The 24,907-nt window shown below is 38.9% G+C and overlaps 1 protein-coding gene across 1 annotated transcript in view; it reads left to right on the forward strand.

Annotated features, from left to right (window-relative positions):
- Positions 1–24,907, forward strand: part of Hephl1 (hephaestin like 1) — an 83,900-nt gene that overhangs the window by 15,579 nt on the left and 43,414 nt on the right. Inside the window, exons 2-6 of the mRNA XM_042685242.1 lie at positions 5,667–5,911; positions 17,778–17,990; positions 18,600–18,779; positions 21,294–21,548; positions 24,198–24,366. Of these exons, the coding sequence (XP_042541176.1) occupies positions 5,667–5,911; positions 17,778–17,990; positions 18,600–18,779; positions 21,294–21,548; positions 24,198–24,366 (1,062 nt within the window). The remainder of the gene's footprint in view (positions 1–5,666; positions 5,912–17,777; positions 17,991–18,599; positions 18,780–21,293; positions 21,549–24,197; positions 24,367–24,907) is intronic.

Below are 24,907 nucleotides of genomic sequence, written 5' to 3' on the forward strand. Positions count from 1 at the left end.
TCAGTATCCAGATGTATAAACATAGGAAGGGCTTAATCCAATGAGCAAAAGTAAATAGAAAAAAATCATATAAGTAGATATGATAAAAAGAAGTAAGAGAATCCACCCAAATTGTATTCCTTAAACACATATATGGTCTAATTTCCTTGATCAAGAAACTTTTAATTGAAGAGACTTTTAATTGAAATATCATTGTACCTGAATGTCTTCAGCCAGCATCCAAATTTCTCTACAGTTTCACTCTCATCAAGTTTCCTGGCTATATAAAGCTTTTTTTTTTTGTTCATTTCTAACTGCTAATCCTCTCACCTTGGCACCTTGCTCAAGCTATTCCTGCCACATGGAGTGTCCGGTGCCTTTTATTGAATCCTAAATTCCCAGAGCATTTGTTCTGTTCATAGGACTCTCATCATTCTCTTCAGTATAGATACCAACAGTATAGATACCAATATTAATCTCTTCTTCTTGCCCATAAACATATTCAGGAACTGTATCTTGTTGATTTTTGTGTCCTAAACATTTAGGCCAGAACAATACATGCTATGGACTCTAATCTGTTCTTGAAAGTCAGATAGTCTACAGGCTTACCCTATGGTGGGTGCACACATGGTCCACTAGGAGGGTTTGTGAGTCATACTATGTTTTTTTCTTATCAACAAAGCCTACTGCAGAGCCAAGATTCCATACTAATTTCTTTCCAGAGTAGTCATGCATCTTTATTAAGAGCTTTCTCTATTACAGAGACACAGTCACAAATAGCTATTGAGTTCATTTGGTTGAAGGGCTATGTCTACCCCAGAGGGTGCACAGAACCATCCCTGATTCTGTCTTTGGGCAGAAAAGAAATGTGGTGAGGTTGAGTTAAGAAGTCTCTGGATTTACACCCCCATCTGTCAGTGTCAGACAAGGGTGGCTGAATCAGGGCCATTAGTCTAGGATTCTGACTCAGAAAGCCAAGTCAAATGTGATGATTGTACCCATGCTGAGGGGGATGAGGTGGCAAAAATTGGTACCAGACACTCTGGAGGAACCTGGGAGACTGGAGTAAGCACGTAACTCTTTAGGCTGCCATATCATAGAACAAATCATTTAGGAACTTCTACATCCAACTGGTCCTCATAGAACCATCCTCATATTCATTGTGAGCCTGCAAAGAGCAGAACTGACTGCATTGTTCATTCTAGCACACTCAATTAAAGACACTAGACTGTCGGGTGCCAGTGACTCACACATGTAATCATAGCTCCTCGGGGGAATGAGATTGCAGTTCTAAACATGCCTGAGAAGACAAATCTGATACATTTTTGCATCCAAGTAACCAGAAGAAAGCCAGAAGTGGAGGTATGGTGTAAGTGGTAGAGTGCCAGCCTGGAGTGTAAAAATCAAGCAAGAGCACAAATCCCTGAATTCAAGCAAGAGCACAAAGCCCGTTCTTTGTACTGTCACAAGGAAGCAACAGACAAAATCACTGTCAGATCCTTTAGGAAAGAATAAACTAGTTTTTGTTGTAAAGACTTCAGAAAGAAAAGAAAAATATACAGAAAGGGTTTAAAGGCTATTTTCTTTTCTTCTTCTGTTCTTTCATAGAGAAAAACACTCTCTGGTCACAAATTCATTTTAAGTGAATTTGATGAATAATTGAGTTCTTAAAAGTAAATAAAGTATAAAGTAGAATAGATCCTATAAAAAATGAGGAGAATTCTAGCTACTCAGGAGGCTGAGATTGGAAAGTTGAGTTTTGAGGCCAGCCTGGGCAGGAAAGCCATTGAGACTCTTATCTTCACACACACACACACACAAAAACAATGAAACAGTGATATTCACAAGATAATATGTTAGAAATGACCTGTACAACTTGGGGTGGGGTTGGGGGGAGGGAAAATGAGGGAAGGGGTAACAAGTTTGACAAGAAATGTACTTATTACCTTACTTATGCAACTGTAACTCTCTGAACATCACCTTGACAATAAAAAGAAAGATTTTTTTTTTTTAAAGCCAGAAGTGGAGCTGTGGCTCAAGAGGTAGAGTGTCAGCTTTGAGAGATAAAAGCTAAGAGATAGTGCTCAGGACCTGAATTCAAGTCCCAGTACTAGAATGGAAGGAAGGAAGGAAGGAAGGAAGAAAGGAAGCAGGGAAGGAAGGAAGGAAGGAAGGAAGGAGGAAGAAAGGAAGGAAGGAAGGAAGGAAGGAGAGCGAGAGGAAGGAAGGCCAGGTATAGTGGTGCATGTTTGTCATTTGAGCATTTGAGAGGCTGACACAAGATTGTAAATTTGAGACCAGTCTGGGTAACAAAACAAGGCTTTATCTAAAAAGCAAAAACAAAATGGGAATGGAAAATGAACAGGAATGTTCAAGATGATAGAAGCAACTGCATTTGATTAGAGGTAAAAATAAGTAGATAGTAAGCTTCAAGCAAACAGAGAAGCTGACAGCTCTCAGGCAGACCTGGGCAAGTGCACTATGACATTCTTCACAGGCCTCCAGATTCCCTCAGATCTAGCCCCTGAGTTACTCCATGGCTGTCCTGGATCTAATCACAATGGTCTAGAGTAGGGATGAATGCTATCAGTTGATCTGGACCATGAGTCTTCCCTTGACAGCATCTGTGTTATGGGAGCTTATATGCTCATAGGTTAGGCTGAGTCACCAGATCGGGAGCTGAAACTCCAACCAAAGCCTACAGGATGAGAATGGGGAAGGGTGCTCTTAGACCAAATGGAACATGAGTGTTGCATTACCAGAATGTTCACCACATTGGCATTTCCTTTTTTCTTCCTTGGATAACTCTTCTTTGCTTTTTGGAAGCACATGGAAGCATTGATTGCATGAAGCAGCCTTTCCTGATCTGTCCTACACTCCAGATTAGATGTCCCAGAACATCATCTGCATTCTCACAATTCTCTTTTCCAAATTAAATTCCCTTTATGAGTTCTTAGCACTGAGTACAGGGCTTGACAAGAATAGCATGTGTAGAATGACTGTAGAATGTGTGTGCATTCGCAGCATTGTTCCAGACTGGGCCTCTGCTGCTCACTCCCTGGGAATTTACAGCTATACCAAATAGCGGCTTTCACAGCAGTCATTCCATTTTTGCTCAGTAGATGTTGGTTGGAGCCCTGCACTAAGCACAGGCTCTGAGTACAGAAGCAGGCTTCATGTTCCCAAAAGCTGGTATGGTAAAGTGCAGCTTTTTTTCCGCAGCCTTCCAAATTCTGTTTCCACACACCAAATCTTCCCTTTGGTCCTGAGGGCCAGAGTGCACCCACTCACTTCAATCCCAGAATCCTGCTTTTCCTTTTCCTTTGGCTGCAATCTTCTCCCCTTTTACCTCTCATCTTTGCCTTTTCCCTTTATCTGACTCTAAAATTCGCACACCACTGCCATAAGAAAGGTCCTTAAACACCAATTATCATTCACCCATTTTATGAAAAGTCTGAGTCCTGTCTTTTCATTTCCTTTTCCTCCCTTTCCTTTACTACCCTTTTTCTGTTCTTTTCTTTTCCTGTGCTAGTACTGAGGCTTGAAATCAGGGCCTTGCACTGTTGCTTGGCTTTTCTGGCTCTTGACCACTTGAGCCACACTTTTACTCCTGGTTTCTTGCTGGCTAATTGGAGATAAGAGTCTCTTGGATTTATCTACTGGGTTGGCTTTGAACCATCATTCTCAGTAGCTAGGATTCCAGGTGTGAACCACTGGTGCTCAGCCCCAAGGACACTTCAGTGCTTCCAATAGAAATTCTAAATTCTTCAACCTGGAATTACAATCGTCATTATCCATCTAGTCCAGGCATTTTTGCATACCACCTTTCTACTTCTCAAACCAGTGTCCAGCCCATGCCCTCCTCCCCACCCTGCTAACTGCATGTCTTCCCCTTCACTCTTTGTCCTTTTCTACTGTCCTCCTTGTAAGATTTTAGGTGAGGAAAGAACACACAGGAGGAGGTAAAGGTGAAGAAAGAAAAGTTTATTGGGGTACACTCCTGGGAGAACTCCCTGGTCAGGATCAGAGAGGTCCCGCAGTCTGGTTGTAGCAGAGTTTATATGGCCGGGCAGGAACTTTTAGCACTGTAACTAGTTTTGCAAGTTTGAGCAGTTTCAGGCTAGTGCCCCCAAAGAATGATCGGGATAGGTGGTGTATGATTGGGACGGGTGGTACATAAGGAAGTGGCTTTTCTCGGCTGCCTCTGCCCTACAGCACCCCGACACTACTTTCTTCTACAAGCCTGCTTCTTAATTCCTGTTTTTGTCATGGGGTGTTTTCTTACACCTGTTCACAGCCACATTTTCCTTTTTTGAACAACTATAATTCTAGGAAAGTTGAGCCTGTATCCCTCAACTGTCAAGCACATATGGCTTAATTTTCCATGATTAGATTAAAGCTCTTTTTGCGTCTTTTACACAGCACCTAGCAAGGTTCTGGTAGCAAGTGCATATTAAGAGTGGATTCCATGTTAGGAGAATCAATAAGAGTGAAGAGCTGAGCTAAAATTTCATGTAACATTTGTAGAGCTACCAACAAACACAAAAATAGTTGACTTGCACTACACTTTTTCAGAGTAGAATGAGTGTTGTAATTCAATAGATGGAGTTTGTGATTAGCATGCTTATTTTCTCATTTTTAAATTATCAAAGCTAGAATCCTAGGAATGCCTATTTCCTCTTGCAAGAGTAGAATCTGTATATACAAGATGCAGGGCACCAGTATCAAATACAGTGACAACAGGGGCTATACCATGGGGGAAGGGAAAGACAAATAACAAATGCTGAAACAAGGATATAGGTTGACCTATTGTAACAATGAGATGTACAAGACACTATGTTGAAAATGAACTTTACAATTTTGGGATGGGGAGGGAGGAGTTGGGTAGGTGGGTAGGGAAGGGATGGTAGGGGAAAATCAAAGGAGGAGGTAACAATGTGTGATAGGAAATGTACTCATTACCTTACTCATGTAACTGTAACCCTTCTGTACAGTATCTTTACAATAAATAATATTAAAAAAAAGAGTGGATTTCATGAAAAAAGAAGGAAGGTGTGTAAGGTCCACCCCAAAGGAGACTGCCATGTGGTTCCTCCCACTGTGCTCCAGTTACCTGGGCGGGGCATGGGCTTCTAGGGAAGGAGCCACGGGTGCATTGGAGAGCAATGAGGAAGAGGCCGTTTTCCCCCCAGCGGACCAAGTTGAAAAGAAGGGGAAAACCAAGACTGTGACTTCAGAATCTTTTGCTTTTGTTTTTGTGGGGGCTGTGGATGCTATTGTTCTTTGTAGTTTGTCAAAAGCCCAAAATGAGCCCGGGCACTGGTGGTTCGTGCCTATAATCCTAGGCAAGAGGCTGAGATCTAAGGATTGAAGTTCAAAGCCAGCCTGGACAGAAAAGTTCATCTCGAATGAACTACCAAAAAGCTGAAAGTGGAACTGTGGCTCAAATGATAGGGTGCTACCAAAAAGAAAAAAAAAGTGTTACCCCAGAAGCTCAAGGACAAAGCTCAGGCCCTGAGTTCAAGCCCTGGGACCTGCAGGACATATATATTGTTAGTGGCACTACAGAGATTACATGTCATGGTGAACACCAAATGAGAAATTATAATGCAAGTATATATTTCAAGTAAGCTATTAGAGTTTCTCTTGTAATCTCAGTGATAAAATATTTTCCTTTTTACTTTTAGACTTGCAACATTATTTCTCGAAAGAGGGCCCAACCGAATAGGTGGCATCTACAAAAAGGCTGTTTACAGACACTTCACCGATGGGACCTATTCAACCGAGATCCCCAAACCCCCTTGGCTTGGATTCCTGGGCCCAATCCTGCGGGCTGAAGTGGGTGATGTGATTGTCATTCATTTAAAGAACTTTGCTTCCCGGCCTTACTCCTTGCATCCACATGGTGTTTTCTACAACAAGGATTCGGAAGGTAAATACCAATTCTCTGTTGTGAGGGTTGTAGGTCAGTTCCACTTAAGGGGTCCTAAAACACCACCGTTACACATATTCATTTGTTTTCTTGCCTTGGCTCTCCTAGTCTGTCTCTTCTTTCTCTTCCTTCTTCTTTCCCACTTTCTCTGTTCTTGCTCTTCTTCATGTTGTTACAGAGACGGGGCTGGGATCCCTTGGCATGTGCCCACCATGCCATTCCCAGAGCACACTGGTTTCCTTTTGTGCCACTCCGTGGTGTCATGGAAGTGCACTGACTAAACATCTTGCTCCTGCCACCAGTTGCAGCCTGTGGCTCTTCCCCTTCTAGAAGCACCTTTGTCTTTCTCACGAGTTTTAGTAGGGTTGTTTTTTTAGATTTCTCTCTAATGCAAAAAGTCATGTAAAAATCCTTGCACTGTTAGTTGGCCTGCCACCATACTAACAATTATTCAAGAGAAACCAACTATATTATAAAGGAAAAGGTGTACTTTGGCTCACAGTTTTGGAATCTGTCATCTATGGACCCCATTGTTTTGAGGCCTGTAGTGAGGAAGAACATTACAGTGGAAAGCATATGGCAGAACAAAACTGTTCCTCTTGTGACTAGGAAGCCAAAAGAGCAGGAAGAAGCTGGTGCCTACTGGCCCCATCCAGAGCGCATCCTCTGTGACCTGAAGGTCCCCATCTTCAAAGGTTCTATAACCTCTCAACAGCACTACTCTGGGTACAACTGTTTGTTTACTATTAGGGAAACGCTTCAGGTCCAAATCGGTAACATCCCTTGTATTCTTGCTTGTGATTGGGTGGAATGAGTTGAATGATGCTACACCTGCTTGGTGGCTGCACCTGGGGAATGTGTCAGACACAGTCCCATTAACTCTGATGCAACTCATCGTAGCATCAAGGAGGAGCTACTGTTATTGAAGGTTCCCTGGCACCCAAACTTGACTGGTAGCTGTTCCTGCCAGGTCTGTGTAAGCAACAGGAGGAGAAAACTCTGAGGATGAGCTTGAATTGGGGGGGGAATGCCCTTTGTTCTTGACACATTTCCTTTACCACAGGGTAGCCCAGGCATGGTCATTTTTAATTGTTGAGAATGACCATAAGATAGTATGCTAGGCAAATTTGAAGGTTTGTAAAAAGGGGACTATTTTGGAGATAAGAACAGGAAGGTAGAAGAGGAAAAAAGAGGGTAGAAGGAAATATGATCAAAGTATATTGTCTCTACATATGACTAGGACAAAACCCACTTAAAATAAAAAGTTTAAGACATTTTTATTTTAAAATTTTTAACATAGTTGTACAAGAGAGTTTTCATTCAACATATGCATTTAAATTTTTTGGGGGGGTCTGGTCATGGGGCCTGAACTCTGGGCCTGGGCACTGTCCCTCAGCTCTTCAGCTCAAGGCTACCACTTGAGCCACAGCGCCACTTCTGGCTTTTTTCTTTTTGCTTATATGGTGCTGAGGAATTGAATCCAGGACCTCATGCATGCAAGGCAAGTGCTCTACCACTGAGCCACCTTCCCAGCCCTATTTAAGATTTTTTAAAGCAAGTTTCAAAAGGGTATTGGGAGAAAGTAATAGAGGCAGTGAGTATAATCACAACATATTATATATATTATATATTATGTTTTATATATTATATATAGATAGTATGGAAATACCACTATAAGATTACATTAATAAGATAATTTTGGAAAGTTTATAAGAGATAAAATTTTATGCTTTTTTTAAAGCTCAACAGCTATGTACATATGACCATATAAGATGATGCTAAGTGAAATGAACCCCAAGATATGAACACAAGAGGTCTTTCCTTGTTGTTGCTGTTTTCAATGTAATATGTTATTTTTTGTTTCCTTTGTATGTTCTTCCCTCTATGGTATATCCTCTGCTGTCATTGTACTTGATTTTGGCACCCTGTATCTTGTATATTCATTTGTCTAATTTGGGGAGGGGAAGGGGAATAACAAAATGCTGAAATAAGGACACAGGATGATCCACCGCAACAATGATACCCACATGACAGTATATGGGAAATGAACTTTACAAATTCAGGGGAGGAGGGAGGAGTGAGGAAGATGGGAAGGAAAGGGATAGTGGGAGAACAACAAAGGAGGGGGTAACAATGCTTGACAAGAAATGTACTCATTGCCTTATTCTTGTAACTATAACCCCTCTGTACAGCATCTTACAATAAAATAAAATTTAAAATTTTTATTTTTTATGCTTTTAAAAATATAGTTATTTTGAAAGTATCATTTACACTTCAGGAGGAAGGCAAAGATATGATATATTGTCCCATAGAATGAATTAGGACGTCTTCTTTTTTCTTTTATTATTATCATTATCTTTAAATAATTGTACAAGGAAGCTTCAATTTAACATGCCATTTATGTATACAATGCATCTCGATCACTGCTTCTATCATTCTTCTTCCTTCCTCTCCTTTCCCACTCATTTCCTCATTCTATGTTCATCTATCTATATTGAATATTATTACTGCACTTCCACACTTTTCCTCTTTCTATTCATCCACCATCTCCCATTAACCCTCACTTCTAACTCAAAATATGCTTCAGTTTCCTAATTTTTTTTTATTAAACTACCTGCTAATTGTTCAAAGGTGGTATACCATGGAATTCTACTTCTGTGTGTACCATACTTCAGTCATTTTGATCATACATGTATGCATATGATCCTGCATGTGTTTACATATATGTTTATATTTTGGTCTAATAATACTTAGATATGAGAGAAAACACGTAATTCTTATCCTGTGAATCTGGCTTGAAGTTATCCAGATCCATCTTACATATGACATAATTGCATTCTTTTTGATAGCTGAATAAAATTCCACTGCATATATGCACCACTTTTTCTTGATATATTAATTGGTTGTAGGACATTTGGGCTGTTTCCATAGCTTGGCTATTGTGAACAATGCTGCAATGAACAGATATGTCCAGATACCACAATTGTATCCTGATTTACATTCCTGTGTGTGTGTGTGTGTGTGTGTGTGTGTGTGTGTGTGCTAATCCTGGGGCTTGAGTTTAGGGCTTAACTTATCCTCGAGCTGTCCTGAGGTTTTTGCTCAAGGCTAGCACTCTACCACTTGAGCCACAGCTCCACTTCCAAAGTTTTTGGTGGTTAATTGGAGATAAGAGCCTCATAGACTTTTTTACCTGGCTGGCTTCAAACCATGATCCTCAAATCTCAGCCTCTGAGTAGCTAGGATTACAGGCATGAGCCACCAGTGCCCAGCTATTTTTAACTTTTGAGAAACCTCCACACTGACTTTCATAGTCAGTACATTAATTTACATTCCCACCAGAAGTATATGAGAGTTCCTTTCCCCCAGTATCCTTGCCAACATTTGTTGTTCATATTCTTGGTGATGGCCCATTCTGAATGGCGTGAGAGGGAATCTTGTGTTGTTTTGATTTGCATTTCTTTTATGGCCAGGGATATTGAACATTTCTTCATTTATTGGCCATTTGTACTACTTCTTCTGAGAAGTTTCTATCTAACTCATTTACTCATTTATTCATTGGGTTATTGATTTTTACAGGATTTAATTATTTATGGTTTTTTTGGGGGCGGGGGGGTCTGGTCATGGGGCCTGAACTCTGGGCCTGGGCTCTGTCCCTCAGCTCTTCAGCTCAAGGTTAGCACTCTACCACTTGAGCCACAGTGCCACTTCTGGCTTTTTTCTGTTTGCTTATGTGGTACTGAGGAATCGAACCCAGGGCCTCATGCATGCAAGGCAAGCACTCTACCACTGAGCCACCTTCCCAGCCAGGATTTAGTTTTTTAAACTCCTGGTATATTCTTTTTTTAGTCCTTGTCTGATATATAGTTAACAAAGATTTTCTCCTGTCCTGTAGGTTTTAGCTTTTTAAGCTTGATCCTTCTGTTTTCTGAAATATTTTTAATAAACAATTAGCATATTTCTTCTTTAATAATTGATAGAACTTATTTTCTTCACAGGGAAATTTTAAATTACTAAATAAGGTTTTTTTTTTGACATCGATTACAGTTTTTCACTTCTTTTTGGGTCAGTTCAAAGCCAGTATACTTCTTCATATACTTATTTTTCCACTGCACTTTTTCAAATAGGCATTTTAAAAATACATGTGTCATGGGCACATGGGTCATGTGTCACGGGCATGGGTGGCTCATGACTGTTATCCTAACTACTCAGGAGGCTGAGATCTGAGGATGGAGCTAGCGCAGGTAGAAAAGTCCATCAGACTCTTTTCTCCAATTAGCCACCAAAAAGCCAAAAGTGAAGCTGTGGCTCAAGTGGTAGAGTTCTAACCTTGAGCAAAAAGCCCAAGGTCTGTACTCAGGCACTGAGTTCAAGCCTTAGGACAAGCACACACACACACACACACACACACACACACACACACACACACACACACACACACACAGAGAGTATACATGTGTCTAGGGGTTTATCACTTTTATCTCTTGTCTAATATTTCGACACTACTTTGTTTATAATATTCCCTTATAAGCAATTGTATCTTCATTTGCTAGGTAAGCCCTCTCTTTCTGATTTTGGCAGTTTGTGCATTCTTTCATTTTCTTGCACAGTTCAGATAATATTTATTAAATTTTATTAATTTTTATGAAGCAGACTTTTTGTTTATATCTGTTTTACATTTTTAATATTCTAAATTCATTTTGCTCCTATCTCTGCCACTTTATCTATTTTGCTACCATGCATTTAGAGTTCTCCTGTTGTCTAGTCTCTTAATATAAAAGTTTAGATCATTGAAAGACTTTTCACTTCTATTGTAGGTTGAATATCTAAATTTTACCTGTGTATCATAAATTTTGACATGTTTTAGGTTCATTTTAATTTAGCCCCAAATATTTTACAATTTCCCTTGTGATTTCTAAATAACCCAGGGGTTATTTAGAGATGTACTCTTTTATTTCCAAATATTTTATTGATTTTCAATATTTCTTTCTGGGGGCTGGGAGGGTGGCTCAGTGGTAGAGCGCTTGCCTTGCATGCACCAGGTCCTGGGTTCTATTCCTCAGCACCACATAAAAGCAGAAAAAGCCAGAAATGGCGCTGTGGCTCAAGTGGTAGAGTGCTAGCCTTGAGCTGAAGAGCTGAGGGACAGTGCCCAGGCCCAGAGTTCAGGTCCCACAACCAACAACAGTGACAACAACAACAACAACAACAAAAAGATTTCTTTCTGTAGGTGATATCCAATTTTATTCCATCATGTTGGAGAACATATCTGAATATATCAATTCTAGTAAATTTATTTAGACTTATTTCATGCTTACCATGTGGTCTATATTGGAAGATGTCCGACATGCTTTTGTGAAGATGGTATATTCTGAGGCTGTTGGTTGGAATGGTGTATAAGTCAATTAGGTAGTATTGTTCTGGCCCTAGTTTTTTGTTTTGTTTTGTTTTTTGTTCTTGTTGGTCCTGGGCTTGAACTCTGGGCCTGGATGCTGTCCCTCAGCTCTTCAACTCAAGGGGAGCGCACTACCACTTGAGCCATAGTACCACTTTTGGTAGTATTGTTCTGTAGTGCTGTTCAAGTCCTGTACTTCCTTGCTGATTTTCTGTCTGGTTGTTTTGTTGGTTATTGAAAGTAGGATCTAAAATCCAAAGCAAAGTTGATTCATGCTTTCTGCTTTACTTTAACAATATCATTTTGATTGTGACTTTTAGACCAACTTAATGTATTTATGGATTGTTCAGATATATATTTTTTGGATAATTACCTTCTTTATACCTTCTTTTTGTTCTTTTGGTTGTCTTTTACTACCTTCATTTTGGTGACCATTTGATTTTTTTTCTCATTATTTAAAACATATCTTTTATTCATTTTCCTACTGAGATATTTTCACGCATATGCATAGTATACTTTGTACAAATTCACTCTCTTTACCATATACTCATATCTTCTCTGAAATTTTCAATTTTCAGGTGTGCACATGTGCATGTGTGCACAAGTCCTAGGGTTTATATTTATTTATTAATTTTAAAGCTTCTTAAAGATTTTATTTGTTTATTTTTTGGGTCCGGTTATGGGGCCTGAACTCTGGGCTTGGGCGCTGTCCCTCAGCTCTTCAGCTCAAGGCTAGCGCTCTACCACTTGAGCCACAGCACCACTTCCGGCTTTTTTCTTTTTTCTTATGTGATGCTGAGGAATCAAACCCAGGGCTTCAGGCATGCAAGGCAAGCGCTCTTCCACTGAGCCACTTTCCCAGCCCAAGATTTTAATATTTGGCTGCTGCATATGGAAAAATATGTGTGCATTATGTATAAAATGTAATTGTTTTTGCAAATTTGAAAATCCCATTTACAAATATATTTTATTGCTATTGAAGAGGTGACATACAGAGGGATTACAGTTAGTCAGTTAATGAGTACATTTCTTTCGAACAATGTCTCCCTTTCCCTCATTCTCTCCCAGTTTTTCACCCCTGTCCACACACACAAAATGTTTACATCATTTTCAACATAGTATGTAGTGAGTATCGCTGTTGTATTTGTTCACCCTTTGTTCAACTTTTTCTGTGCTGGGTCTCAAATTTAGGGCCCGATACCTTGTCCCTGAGTTTTTTGTTTGTTTGTTTGTTTGTTTTTCCCCTGAGTTTTTTTTTTGGGGGGGGGATCCGGTCGTGGGGCCTGAACTCTGGGCCTGGGCACTGTCCCTCAGCTCTTCAGCTCAAGGCTAGCGCTCTACCACTTGAGCCACAGCGCCACTTCCGGCTTTTTTCTTTTTGCTTATGTGGTGCTGAGGAATCGAACCCAGGGCCTCTAGCATACAAGGCAAGCGCTCTACCACTGAGCCACCTTCCCAGCCTCCCCTGAGTTTTTTTGATCAAGGCTGGAGCTCTACCATTTGAGTCAAAGCTCCACTTTTGGACTTTTTTTTCCTAGTGGCTAATTGATGATTAGAGTCTCAGATTTTTTTGTCTGGCTAGCTTCAAGCCTCAATCCTCAGATTTAAGTCTCCTGAGTAACTAGGACTATAGGAGTGAGCCACTGGCACCTGCCTCAAATGGCAGTTTTGAGTTTCAGTATGCTGTGTGTGTGTATGTGTGTGTGTGTGTGTGTGTGTGTGTGTGTGTGTGTGTGTGTGTGTGTGTAAGATCCTTTATTCCTATCAGTTTCCGTTCCTTTCCCGGCAATGATCCCACTGGTCCCCTCCCAGATGGCCCCCTTTTACATTCATGTCCCATTACCATTCCCAGTCATCATTATCATCAAAATGATTGTCATTATTTTAGGTCTCTACCACTGGAGCCATACCAGTAGCCCCACATTTTGCTCATCATTTTGGAAATAGTTTGATAAATTTTTTTTTGCCCCAGCTGATGAAACATGATCCTTTATATCTTATTCAGAGTAGCTAAAATTACAGGCATGAACCACTGGTGCCCAGCTTTTGTACTATTCTGTATTACTTCTTTCTGTCTACCAGTTTTGGATTTGGCTTGTTTTTGTTTTTCTTGGAGCTGGAGGTGCATCATTATATTATGAATTTGAGATCTCCTTATATATAGGTGCTCATAACTAAACATTTGTCTAAAGATTCTGATAAGGTATATTTTCATTTCCATTAACTCCAAAGAACTTTTGGGTATCCCTCTTATTTCTACTATAACCCACTCATTATTTAACAAACTGTTTTTCAGTCTCTATGAGTTGAGTATATATTGTGATTTCTTCTGTTGTTGAATTCCAGTTTTATCCCATTGTGGTCAAATAAAATACAAGGAGTAATTTCAATTTTCTTATGTTTACTGAGACATGCTTTATCTCTTAAAATGTGATCTATGTTGTAGAAAGTTCTATAGACTGCCGAGAATATGTATTATTCAACTGTTACATGGAATTGTCTGTAGATGCTTGTTAAGTCCAATTGCTGATTTTTTGTCTAGACAACATGTCCAGTGATGGGAATGAGGTACTGAAGTCTGTCACTATCATTGTGTTGGAGTTTAGCTGTGCTTTTAAGTCCAGTGTTTGTTTAATGAAGTTGGGTGCATTTTGGAGCATGAACGAGAACAATTCTTATGTTCTCTTGATGGATAATTCCTTTATTAGTGTGAAGTGATCTTTGTCTTTTCTGACTAATTTTTTAAAATATATTTTTATTCTTATTTTAAATGTGATATACAGAGGGATTACAGTTACATAAATCAGGTAATGAGTACATTTCTTTTTAAACAGTGTCACCTTTTCCCTTGTTTTTTTTTTTTTTTTTCCCAAATTAGCCTTCCTGATTCCCCTCTCCAACAAGGTGTACACTTAATTTTCAACATAGTGTCTAGTGAGTGTCACTGTTGCATTTGTTCACCCTTTGTACCACCATGTCTGTGACCCCACTTACCCTCCCCCAAATGGGTAGACTTACATACAAACAAAAGGTAGAGAAATAAAAAACAGCAACAACAACAATAAAAACAGCAACAAAGGAGAAAAAAAAGCAAACAAAAAGCAAAATAACAAAAACCCTTGTTTCCAATTCTTGGAGTTTATTTCAGTAAACATTTTATATGATCATATGCCCATAACTATTGAGCATTTGTGATCCTCTCTTAAGAATATCCTCCTTCAGTCTCACTGTGTGAATGTCTAGAGCCCTGTTTAATTCATCATGTTTAAGTGCATTGTTTTTTGTCTTTTACTATCCAGTGTGTTTACTTATCGATTTATAGGCACTTTCTAGTTACAATAAATGAGGGAAACCATGCAACCTATGTTTCTTTGGGTCTGGCTTACTTAATATAATTTTTTCCAAGTCTTTCTATGTCCGTATGAATGATACAATATCATTCTTTCTGAGGGATGAATAGATTTCCATTGTGTGTTTCTACCACACTTTCTTGACCCATTCATTCACTGAGGGGCATCTGGGTTGATTCCATTATCTTGACCATGGTAAATAATGCTGCAATAAATGTGGTTGTGTTGGTAGCGTTAGTATGGCATTGCTTGTGGTCTTTTGGGTAAATGCCCAGGAGTGGAATTGCTGGGTCCTAGAGAAGCTCTATTTTCAGTCATTTGAGGAGTCTCCATACTGCTTTCCAGAGTGATTAAACAAGTTTACATTCCCACCAACAGTGTAGTAGCATTCCTTTTTGGCCACATCCCCACCAGCATCTATTATTATTAGTTTTCTTGATAATGGACATTCTAATTGGGGTGAGGTGGAATCTGAATGTAGTTTTGGTTTGCATTTCTTTTATGGCCAGAGATGTTGAACATTTCATGTGTCTATTGGCCAGTCTTACTTCTGAGAAGTTTCTCTTTAAGTCATTAGCCCATTTGTTAACTGGGTTGTTGTTTGTTTAAGGCTTTATTTTGGAAGGGGGAATTACTTTTTTGAGCCTTAGGTGTATTTTGAATATGAGGCCATTGTCTTAGGAGCCCGTCATGTGTGTTTCCCTTCAGTCAGCTTCTCTTTTTCTACCAGGTGTCCTTTATGGGCAGCTGTGTTGTTTACTTGTATCCACTGGACTTCCACATCAGGGTCTTTTTTTGTTTGTTCATTTTTTTCGGGTCGGGGGGTTGGTCAGGCTTGAACTCGGGGCCTCTTTGTTCTCAAGGCTAGCGCTCTATCATTTGAGCCACAACTCCACTTCTGGTTTTTGAGTTGCACATCAGTCTTATTACATTGTTTCCTTTATGATCTAAAGTTTGGTGGTTTTTTATTTTCTCTGATTGCTTCCTCTGAGCACTGCTGAGAAGCCATGGCATGGTTTCAAGCAGAGGATAATATAATCAGATTTGAGATTTGAAAAGATTAACTTTTGCCATAGTTTGGAAGATGGATCAAAGGCAGAGATGCAGGGAAACCAGCTGGAAGGCTACTGCAGAAGCCCACTTGAGAGATGCTGGCTGTTTGATTGAGAGTTTGGATGTTAGAAATGGACAGAATTGGATGAATTTGAGGCGAAGCAGATTCTAGCTATTTGGAAACTGGAAGGGAGAAAGAGGAAGAAGATAAGAATATCGGCTTTATTTCTGATTTGTAGCATTGAATATACTGGTAGTAGCTTTCTCTGGGTCAGCAGACAGTGGCTGAGGATCAAACTTGGCAGAAGTAAGTTTTGCTCTTACAAAAGGTTACATTTGAGATCCTTTGATATTTACAAGTGTAAATGTCAATTAGATAGATATCTGTGAAAAGTTCAGAGATGCTATCTAGGATAAAGAGAAAAGCAGGAATTGTGTGTATGTGGCTGATGTGGTACTGTGTGACTGTGACATTAGGCAGGGGGAGATACTGTGCACAGAAGGAAGGAGGCTGTATTTATTCCTCTATCAAGTTAGATTATTTATCAAGATACAAAGTAGCAAATTACATTAGCTTAACTTGGAGTAAAAATTGTTTTGTCAAAATATTCTCACCTATCAAAAGACCATGTGAAAATTATTTGAAAAAGTTTTTTGTATCTTTTGAAAATTGTTTTCAAAAGCATTGAACATATAATTTATTATAATGGTAAAAATGTATATATAAAGGTTTTCTCAAAAACATTCTCTTAATATTAGCAAAAAGTCCTATCGATGAATTGATGAGTTTCATTTTATGGACAGAGAAACTATATAACCTTATATTAACTTAATGTTTGTATATATTAACTTAATGTATGCTAAACCTATATCTAAAAATATTTAATCTAAATGTAACCAGAAATTCAGACTTGCATTAATCAGAGGGATTAAACTAATTTATTCCCTGCTGCCTTCATATAGGTTTTGGCTAATGTTATTTCTATAAGTGTCACTGACTTCAGGTATTATGTAGTTTATGAGCTTGATGTAGAAAATTACTCACATTATTTTCAGAATGTAAAAAGCACTGACAGTTGCTATATGAAAGTGAATAAACAAGTATAACAATGGTCCATACACTCATCAATAATTTTGATGGGAAGTCAGGCATAAAAAATTCAAATGTGGCTCAATCACATGCTAGCAATGTTAACATATCTACAAATGGTCAATACCTTCCTTATGGGGTGGCTTTAGAGAATAAATGTGATAAAACACACAAAGTATCTACTATACTTGTATAGTAGGGGCTTAACTGGCTTTTGGTTTGTTCGTTTTACTGGTGTCCTCAAAACTTCAAATTATGCTTTTATGAAAGGATTTGTTTAGAAGGTAATACTCAAATTTTTGGTCATATCTTTGCCTCGGTTATACAGGCACTGACTATCACATTTGAAGCTGAATTTCTAATGCTTTTACATTCATTAGCATGTGGTCTATACCCAAGTCATGCTGTTGAATGAATGAGTGGCAAATGCATGGGGGAATGAATGGTACATAGTCCTGGATTGTGTCCATCTTTCTCTGTCATTCATTCTCCTACCTTCATTTCAGTAACAATCTAATTCTTCCCAGTCCTTTGGAAACCATCTTATCCCACCTCCATGATGATGCTTCTTATAATTATAATGTGCACATATTGGTCACTTGTCTTCTACAATTTTTCTACAAAAATGTTTGCTGGGCACTAGTGGGTCATGCCTATTATCCTAGCTACTCAGGAGGATGAGGTCTGAGGATTGTGATTCAAAGCCAGCCAGGGCAGGAAAGTCCATGAGACTCTTCTCTCCAATGAACCATCAAAGAGCTACAAGTGGATGGTAACTCAAGTGGTAGAGCACTAACCTTAAGCAAAATTAAGGCTCAGGGGCAATACCCAGGCCCCGAATTCAAGCCCCAGGATCAATACCATGAAAAATAAAAAAATTGTATTAACTTTGCCTCAAGCCCCATAGCAAACATACTTAATTTCACTGATATTTAAAAGACTCTGGCCTTTTAATGATACCTTGTTTTTTCTCTGAAGGAGCCCTGTACCCAGATGGAACATCTGGAAGGAACAAGGATGATGACATGGTTCCTCCTGGCAAGAACTATACCTATGTGTGGCCAGTGAGAGAAGAATATGCACCTGCTCCTGCAGATGCCAACTGCCTGACTTGGGTATACCATTCTCACATTGACGCTCCCAAGGACATCTGCTCTGGGCTCATTGGACCTCTGCTAGTATGTAAAGAAGGTAAGGTGCATCCCCACTCCCAAAAGCCTCTTCCCAGGTAACTCATGTGTAGCAAGTAAATAAGATTCCGGTCCAGTTTGGCTTACTTTCCTTGTTCCACACAGACTGTGCCTCTTCCTTTAAACTTTCTTTAACATACTGGAAATTGCTGTAGCACGGAAGTATGGTCTAACATCATAGCACAGGGAAATATTTTATATTCTGCTTAAGAATCCTAGGAGCATTCTGAAATGAATCTGATTCATATTTATAAAATAACATTCCATAAGCGTGAAAATTTTCATCAAATGACCTGAGACAACTTCTGCTTCATTATTACACATAGGTAATGTTTGCTATTTAACTTCTTGTTAACTGACTTAATGTGTCTATATTGTCAGTAAAATCTACCTACCTAAAGGACAGCTAGCTTTCCTAGGCTACAGTTGTGAATATTTATTTTTTATGACTTTTCTGTTGTTCTTTGAGGGGATTGTAGATTATCCAACTATGTTTAGCCCTTTGACAAACTTCAGATCAACCAAACACCATTGGTAAGAAGGAAAGCTCATTTTAATTTATTTCACCTTGAACTTTTGTTTTAATCTGCCCTCTGAACTCATCCTGTAGGTATGCTGAACAGGTACTCAGGCACAAGGACTGATGTGGATCGAGAATTTGTTATAATGTTCACTCTTGTGGATGAGAATCAAAGCTGGTACCTTGATGAAAATATAAGACATTTCTGCACAGACCCTGATTCTGTTGACAAGAAGGATGCTGTTTTCCAGAGAAGCAATAAAATGCATGGTGAGTATAAGGTAAATTTAAGTAGGTAGCCAGTGGATGAGAACAACACGTGGCATTCAGGCAAGAAAGAGAGGTTTATTTTATTTCCAAACAGTGTGCCCACCGTGCATGGTGGATATGCACATGGCCTAAAAGGGGCGAGCCCTCCTACCCCCCCAGGATTTATCTAGGCCAGGGCCTGCACCAGATTCGAATATGACCTTGGAGCCTTGGACCCTCCCACAGTCCAATGGGAGGAGGAGGTGGTCCAGGATGTGACCTCAGAGGAGGGGGAGGGGATTGCCTCCAGGTGTGCCAGTTACTTAGGTAATGCAGGTACTGGGTGGAGATTAGCCAAGAGGAAGGAAGAGTCTGCCCATCCCTCCTGGAGTGGACCTTGCAGTGACTGTCTCTTATGCTCTCAAATGTACTAGTGTCTCCTAAACTATGGGATACTTCAGGAAGGTATGCTAAGCCTTGTTTTGCAAGATATATAAATAGTGATGACAGTGGTTTGAAGTAATATGAATAAGGTATAATACATGTTGGAGCCTAAACAACCTGCAACACAATAGACACAAGCTAAATTGAGTATGATGGACATGGTTGTGGTACAGAAATGGAAGGATCAGTGTCATAATCAGCAAAGACTTGATGAGTAAAGTAATCCCAGAGACTTAATGGGATTAGATTGACATAAAAGAGGATGGAGTCACTATCACCTAATAATTGTTTTGTACCTCTTGCCTTATTCAGCAACTATTTTGTGAGTGGCTGCCAACTTTTAAGAACTATGCTATGCATAAGGATTAAAGGGGCACTTGTGAATTTGTAATGCTATCTTCTTTTAGCCAAGTTTTATTGAGCAACCAATGTACACCAGACCTTAGTATTTGTTTGAATATTTTTGTTCAAACTATTTATAGTTATCCTTGTAGTTCAGACAGAAAGCTTACCTGTGATTGTTCTTCACAATGGTGGCTTACTGCAGCATTTTTAGGATGTGAGGACTAAGCTGTCTCTTTCTACTGTTTGGCTAGAGAACTTTAGAGGACATAAAGGAAATCTTTAATGTAAACACCTATCTTCATTCATTGTGAAATCCTGTTTCTTAGAATCGCCCTGAGGCAGCCTCTGTGTTGCCATAGAATCCCATAAAGAAGGAGAGGAGTTGTAGATTCTCCTCTTGCCTCATTTAATAAAAATTACTGTGAACAGTTTTTTTAATTTTAATTTTATTGTAAAGATGCTATACAGAGGCGTTACAGTTACATGAGTAAGGTAATAAGTACATTTCTTGTTGAGCATTACACTGCATTTTAAGGAAAGACAGCATGTGTGCATAAGTAAGTGTTTGCAGGCAATCACTCCTTCTTTGAGACTGGCAAATGAGAACTTGCCAACTACAAGGGGGAAAAAAACCCTAGTTAATCAACACAAACCTATTGCTCAATTTATTCAACTCTACCAAAATGGCTTAGATTGATTGTGCTGCCTACATCATTATTATCTTAGTAGCAATAGCTTTAAAAAGCTTAGTTGGAATTTAATCAAGTCTTGGTAAAGTTGTGGCTGCCATTTAGATGACAGCTCTGTGTGTGTGTGTGTGTGTGTGTGTGTGTGTGTACACGCACGTACTGAGGCTTGCACTCAGGGTCTACATGCTGTCCCTTAACTTTTTCTCTCAAGACCAGTACTCTACTACTTGTGTCACAGCTCCACTCTTGGCTTTTAAATGTTTAATTGGAAATAAGGGTCTCATGGATTTCTCTGCTTCGGCTGGCTTCAAACCTCAGTCATCAAATCTGAGCTTTCTGAGCAGCTAGGATTACAGGCATAAGCTACTAGCCCCCTGGACCTCCCTGCTTTTTAAAGTAACAAAATAAAAATATGTCTCATAAGTATCCTTAAATCAACTCCTTTACTTTTCACCCTGTTGCATGCTTGTGTTACCTAATTAAGTAGATGCTACCTGTCAGAGTTTCTGCTGGATCCTGATGACATGAGCAAGACATGTTTCCAGCTCAAGGGAGCAGGAAGGAAGTGTGATGTGGGTGGTATGGTAGATATACAAAACAAATGAAGGATTTGAATAGAAGGTGATTGAGTCACTCTGGAAGTGCATCAGCTCAGTCTATACCTTAATACACCTTCTTACACATGACTGCTCACTGTAGCGCTAAGACTGTGTACAATGTATACTGATTTCTTCTTCTGCCTCTTCCTCTTCTTTGTTTTGTTCAGGCTTTTTCTTTTTCTTTTTAAAAAATTTCTGAAGCAGTTCCTCACTATATAGCTAAGGCTGGAGTCCTCCTGCTTCTGTCTCCGGAGTGGGGGATTACAAGTGTGTGCTTGATCTTCACTTGTGTTGATTTCTTTTCCTTAAAATAGACAAAACTTTCCATTCCTTTGTGAGATAATAATACATAAGTATTAAGGGCCAGAATTTCTCCATAAAGCATTACAACCAATGATGTGTTGGTCTTGTTTGCCTTTGTACGGGAGTCTTTTCCACTAGTGCATTTCTATTTTCAGCCCTCAATGGATTCCTCTTTGGAAATTTCCCTGAACCTGACATGTGTGTTGGTGAATCTGTGTCCTGGCACTTGTTTGGAATGGGGAATGAGATAGACATCCATTCCATCTACTTTTATGGTAACACCTTCATCAGCAGAGGGCATCGGACAGATGTTGTCAACCTGTTCCCAGCCACCTTCCTGACAACAGAAATGATAGTTGAAAATCCTGGGAAATGGATGATAACATGCCAAGTCAGCGACCACCTACAAGGTAAAAAAGGACAAAGGCCATGCTATGTGCACAGAACGGTGCGACAAAACTACATAGTCACTGCTGCTTGCCCAATGCTTTCTGATAGGTGGATTCTTATATGTATTATAGTTACTTAAATATTAAATACATAAAAGCATACTGCATTCTTTTAATTAAAATACTGCTCTCAGTCATTTATTAATCATGTCTCTGTGAACAAGGAGATGATTGAAAAAAATGGATGAGACTTTCAAAAGGACTTATAGTCTAGCAGCAAGGCACAGTTTGACGTTTACAAAATGAGTAAAATGTGAGGCCAGATTTTGTGGATGCTGTACTCACTATTCCAGAACAACCCAGGGACTTCCTCAGGAGATTGCTCCTAAACCAAATCTTGAAATGTGGGTAGGAAGTGAATAGAGGAAGAAGGAAAGAAAGCAAACCTTCCTTAAAACTGAGAAAAGTATATGTTTCTTCCCATGACTGGAAAGATTAAGTAAAATTTTAGCACTGAAAAAGACTTTCTAGATAATCAGGATCAAATCTCCAGCCAATTTTTGAATTTCTTTTGAATATCTCTGTTAAGTGATTGTATCAGCTTATGTCATCTCTAGACTGCTCTATTGGAATGTTCTTCCTTAAATCAAGACAAAACCCATTGATAATGAACAGTCCTCTTGCCTACAAAAGGCATTTGTTAACTGCCTGCCGAATGACATGGTTCTGGTTCCTTAAGACAACACGGAATAAATCCTTATTTATCTGGACCAAAAGATAGGTTCATGCTAGAGAAATAATGAGAGAGAAGCCTGAGGAGGCAGACGGAGCCCTTAAGTTTTTAACTCTCCATGATTCCTCCTTGGAAACTTCTCTGAAGCTGCCATTTGTATTGGTGGAATGGTGTTCATGACCAAGTGAAGGAGGCAGAGCTATGTGTGGAAGGCAGTTTTGAGTCCTGAATTCTTAGGCACACTAGTAACACACTATAGTCTTGGAAAGGTTAATATAACATATTTGCCCAGAAGGCCACTGGATGCTAGTTAAGAAGTACTAGAAGCATTCGAGCTATGGGATATAAAGGACTTGGCCTAAGATGATGCAAGCAGAAAGGGAAAAAGTGTCAGTGAGATTGAATGTTCACTTTAATAATAATCTGATTAACATCTAAATTTGATATGCAGGGATATTCAGGGATGCTTTGATAATATGGTTTTGTTCCTGTCAACTTTGTATAACAAATCTTAGTATTAGTTATTCCATTTAAATTAAATTCAACTTAAAAGTTAATCAGTTAATACCTACCAGGGAAGACAAAGTTGAACAAGATAAAGTTCTAATTTTTAATTAATTAATTATTACCAATATTAGAGCTGCAACCCTCTAGGTCTTAGCTTCCTAAGTAATTAGGATTACAGGCATGAGTCCCCAGTCCCCAACCAGGGTTAAATCTAAGAAGAAAATTCGTGACCTAAGCACTCCAAATCTAGACTTAAAATCAAGAAAACCATTTGAGATGAATAGTATTTCTGAGTTTGGCCAGTAGTTGTAAATGTAAATTGATGTTTATCCATTCACTGATATCCAGTATTGCCTAAATTTTCCATACCCCTAGGAAAGAAATATTATGGAATTTAGTAAATATAATCTGTAACCACATATGGAGATACTAGCATTGCGTTTTGATGAGTATGCACCCTATTTTCCATACCCTTATGTGACAGTGTGCATGATTTAAAGAATAAAATCAGTCTGCTACTAGTTCTCTGTCCTTTGCTCTTTCTACTTATTAACACATCAGAAGAATATTTTCATGTTAATGAAAATGATTGTCATAGGGAGACTGTACTTTATTTAACCAATACCCCAGTGCTTAACACTTACATTTTACTCCTTCTTTTTGGCTATTAGAAACAGTTCATAGTACATTTTCACTTTTCTCTGAATGTTTCCTTAGGAAAACTTCTTGATTTGGAATTCATGGATCAAAGTTTATTTTTTTAGAAAAAACCTCTATGGTCACACATTGCTAAATTATGTTTTTAGAAGTAGTTATTCCCCCAGCCATCATGTGTGAGCTCACCCCTCCTTCCGCTTGAATGTCAACACTGATAATTATTAGTCCTTTGTTTTCTTGAACTCTTTTTATTTGCTTTGACTGATGTGTCTTCTTTTATAAAACATTCATTTATGTCTTTGAACATAAATGTCTATCAAAGTGTGTTTTTCTTCTTTAGTTTTAGTTTTTTACTTAGCATATATTAGTTGTACAAAAGTGCTTCATTGTGGTATTACCATGATGCATAAAATGGACTTTGATCAAATTGACCTCCTTTATTACTCTTTGATGCTTTTATAAATTTAATGGGTTTTATTATTTTACTTTCATATATGCAGAGTAGTAAAACCACTGTCGCTGCCCCTCATACGTTCCTTCCGCCCTTCCAGTGATATTGAGGATCAAATTCATGGCCACATGCAAACACTTACCATTGAGCCACCTCCCTAGTGATTCACATATGCATCTTTTGTCATATATGTTACAAAATCTCTTCTCCTCACTATTATTCTTCATTTTTAACTTAACATGTAGTCTAATTTTCTGTATAAAAGTTTTAAGTGCTCTTCAGTATTTTCCTGAGTGTCATTTATTCTTGGCTTGTGTTACAGCTGGAATGTTAGGGCAATACAATGTTGGTAACTGCAAAAGTGATATTCCTCGCCCCAAGATGAATGGTCAACAGAGGCGCTACTTCATAGCAGCTGAAAAAGTTCTTTGGGATTATGGTCCTCAAGGGTATGACAAGTTAACTGGTCTTCCTCTGAATGCCTCCGGCAGGTATGTGCTTTTTTGCTGGTGTTTCTGAGCTCTTTGCAAGAGAGGCATGTAGTAAGATCTCCACACATGATCTTTCTTGTATTTCAGGCCCTACTCTGATGACCATATGCCACATAGATGACACAATGTCACTCTTCCTTTTTGTTTTATTTTTATTGTTATTATAAAGGTGTATACAGAGGGGTTACAGTTAGATAAGTCAGATAATGAGTACACTTCTTTTTGGACAATTTCAATGTCATTTCTTAAAAATTCTTAATATAAATACTGATGAGATTTGGCAGTGTTTATTTCCTTGGATTCATTTATTCTTTCATTAAACAAATGTTTGAGTACCCATTGTGTGCAAACTGGAATGCAAAGTGCCATTTGGAAAACTAAGAGGAAGGCCATTGCATGACTATTTTTCCATAGGAGAAACTCCTTTTCAGTGTAGATGAGCTTTTTTTTTTCAGGGAATTTTGATATTAATGATGTCCCATCTCTGTCCTTCACGAGTCCCTTTCCTCCCTGTCCAACAATGTCATTTTCCCCCCTTTAA

Source organism: Dipodomys spectabilis, unplaced genomic scaffold (assembly GCF_019054845.1).
Source record: "Dipodomys spectabilis isolate Male_0828 unplaced genomic scaffold, ASM1905484v1 ptg000094l, whole genome shotgun sequence".
Classification (NCBI taxonomy): domain Eukaryota; kingdom Metazoa; phylum Chordata; class Mammalia; order Rodentia; family Heteromyidae; genus Dipodomys; species Dipodomys spectabilis.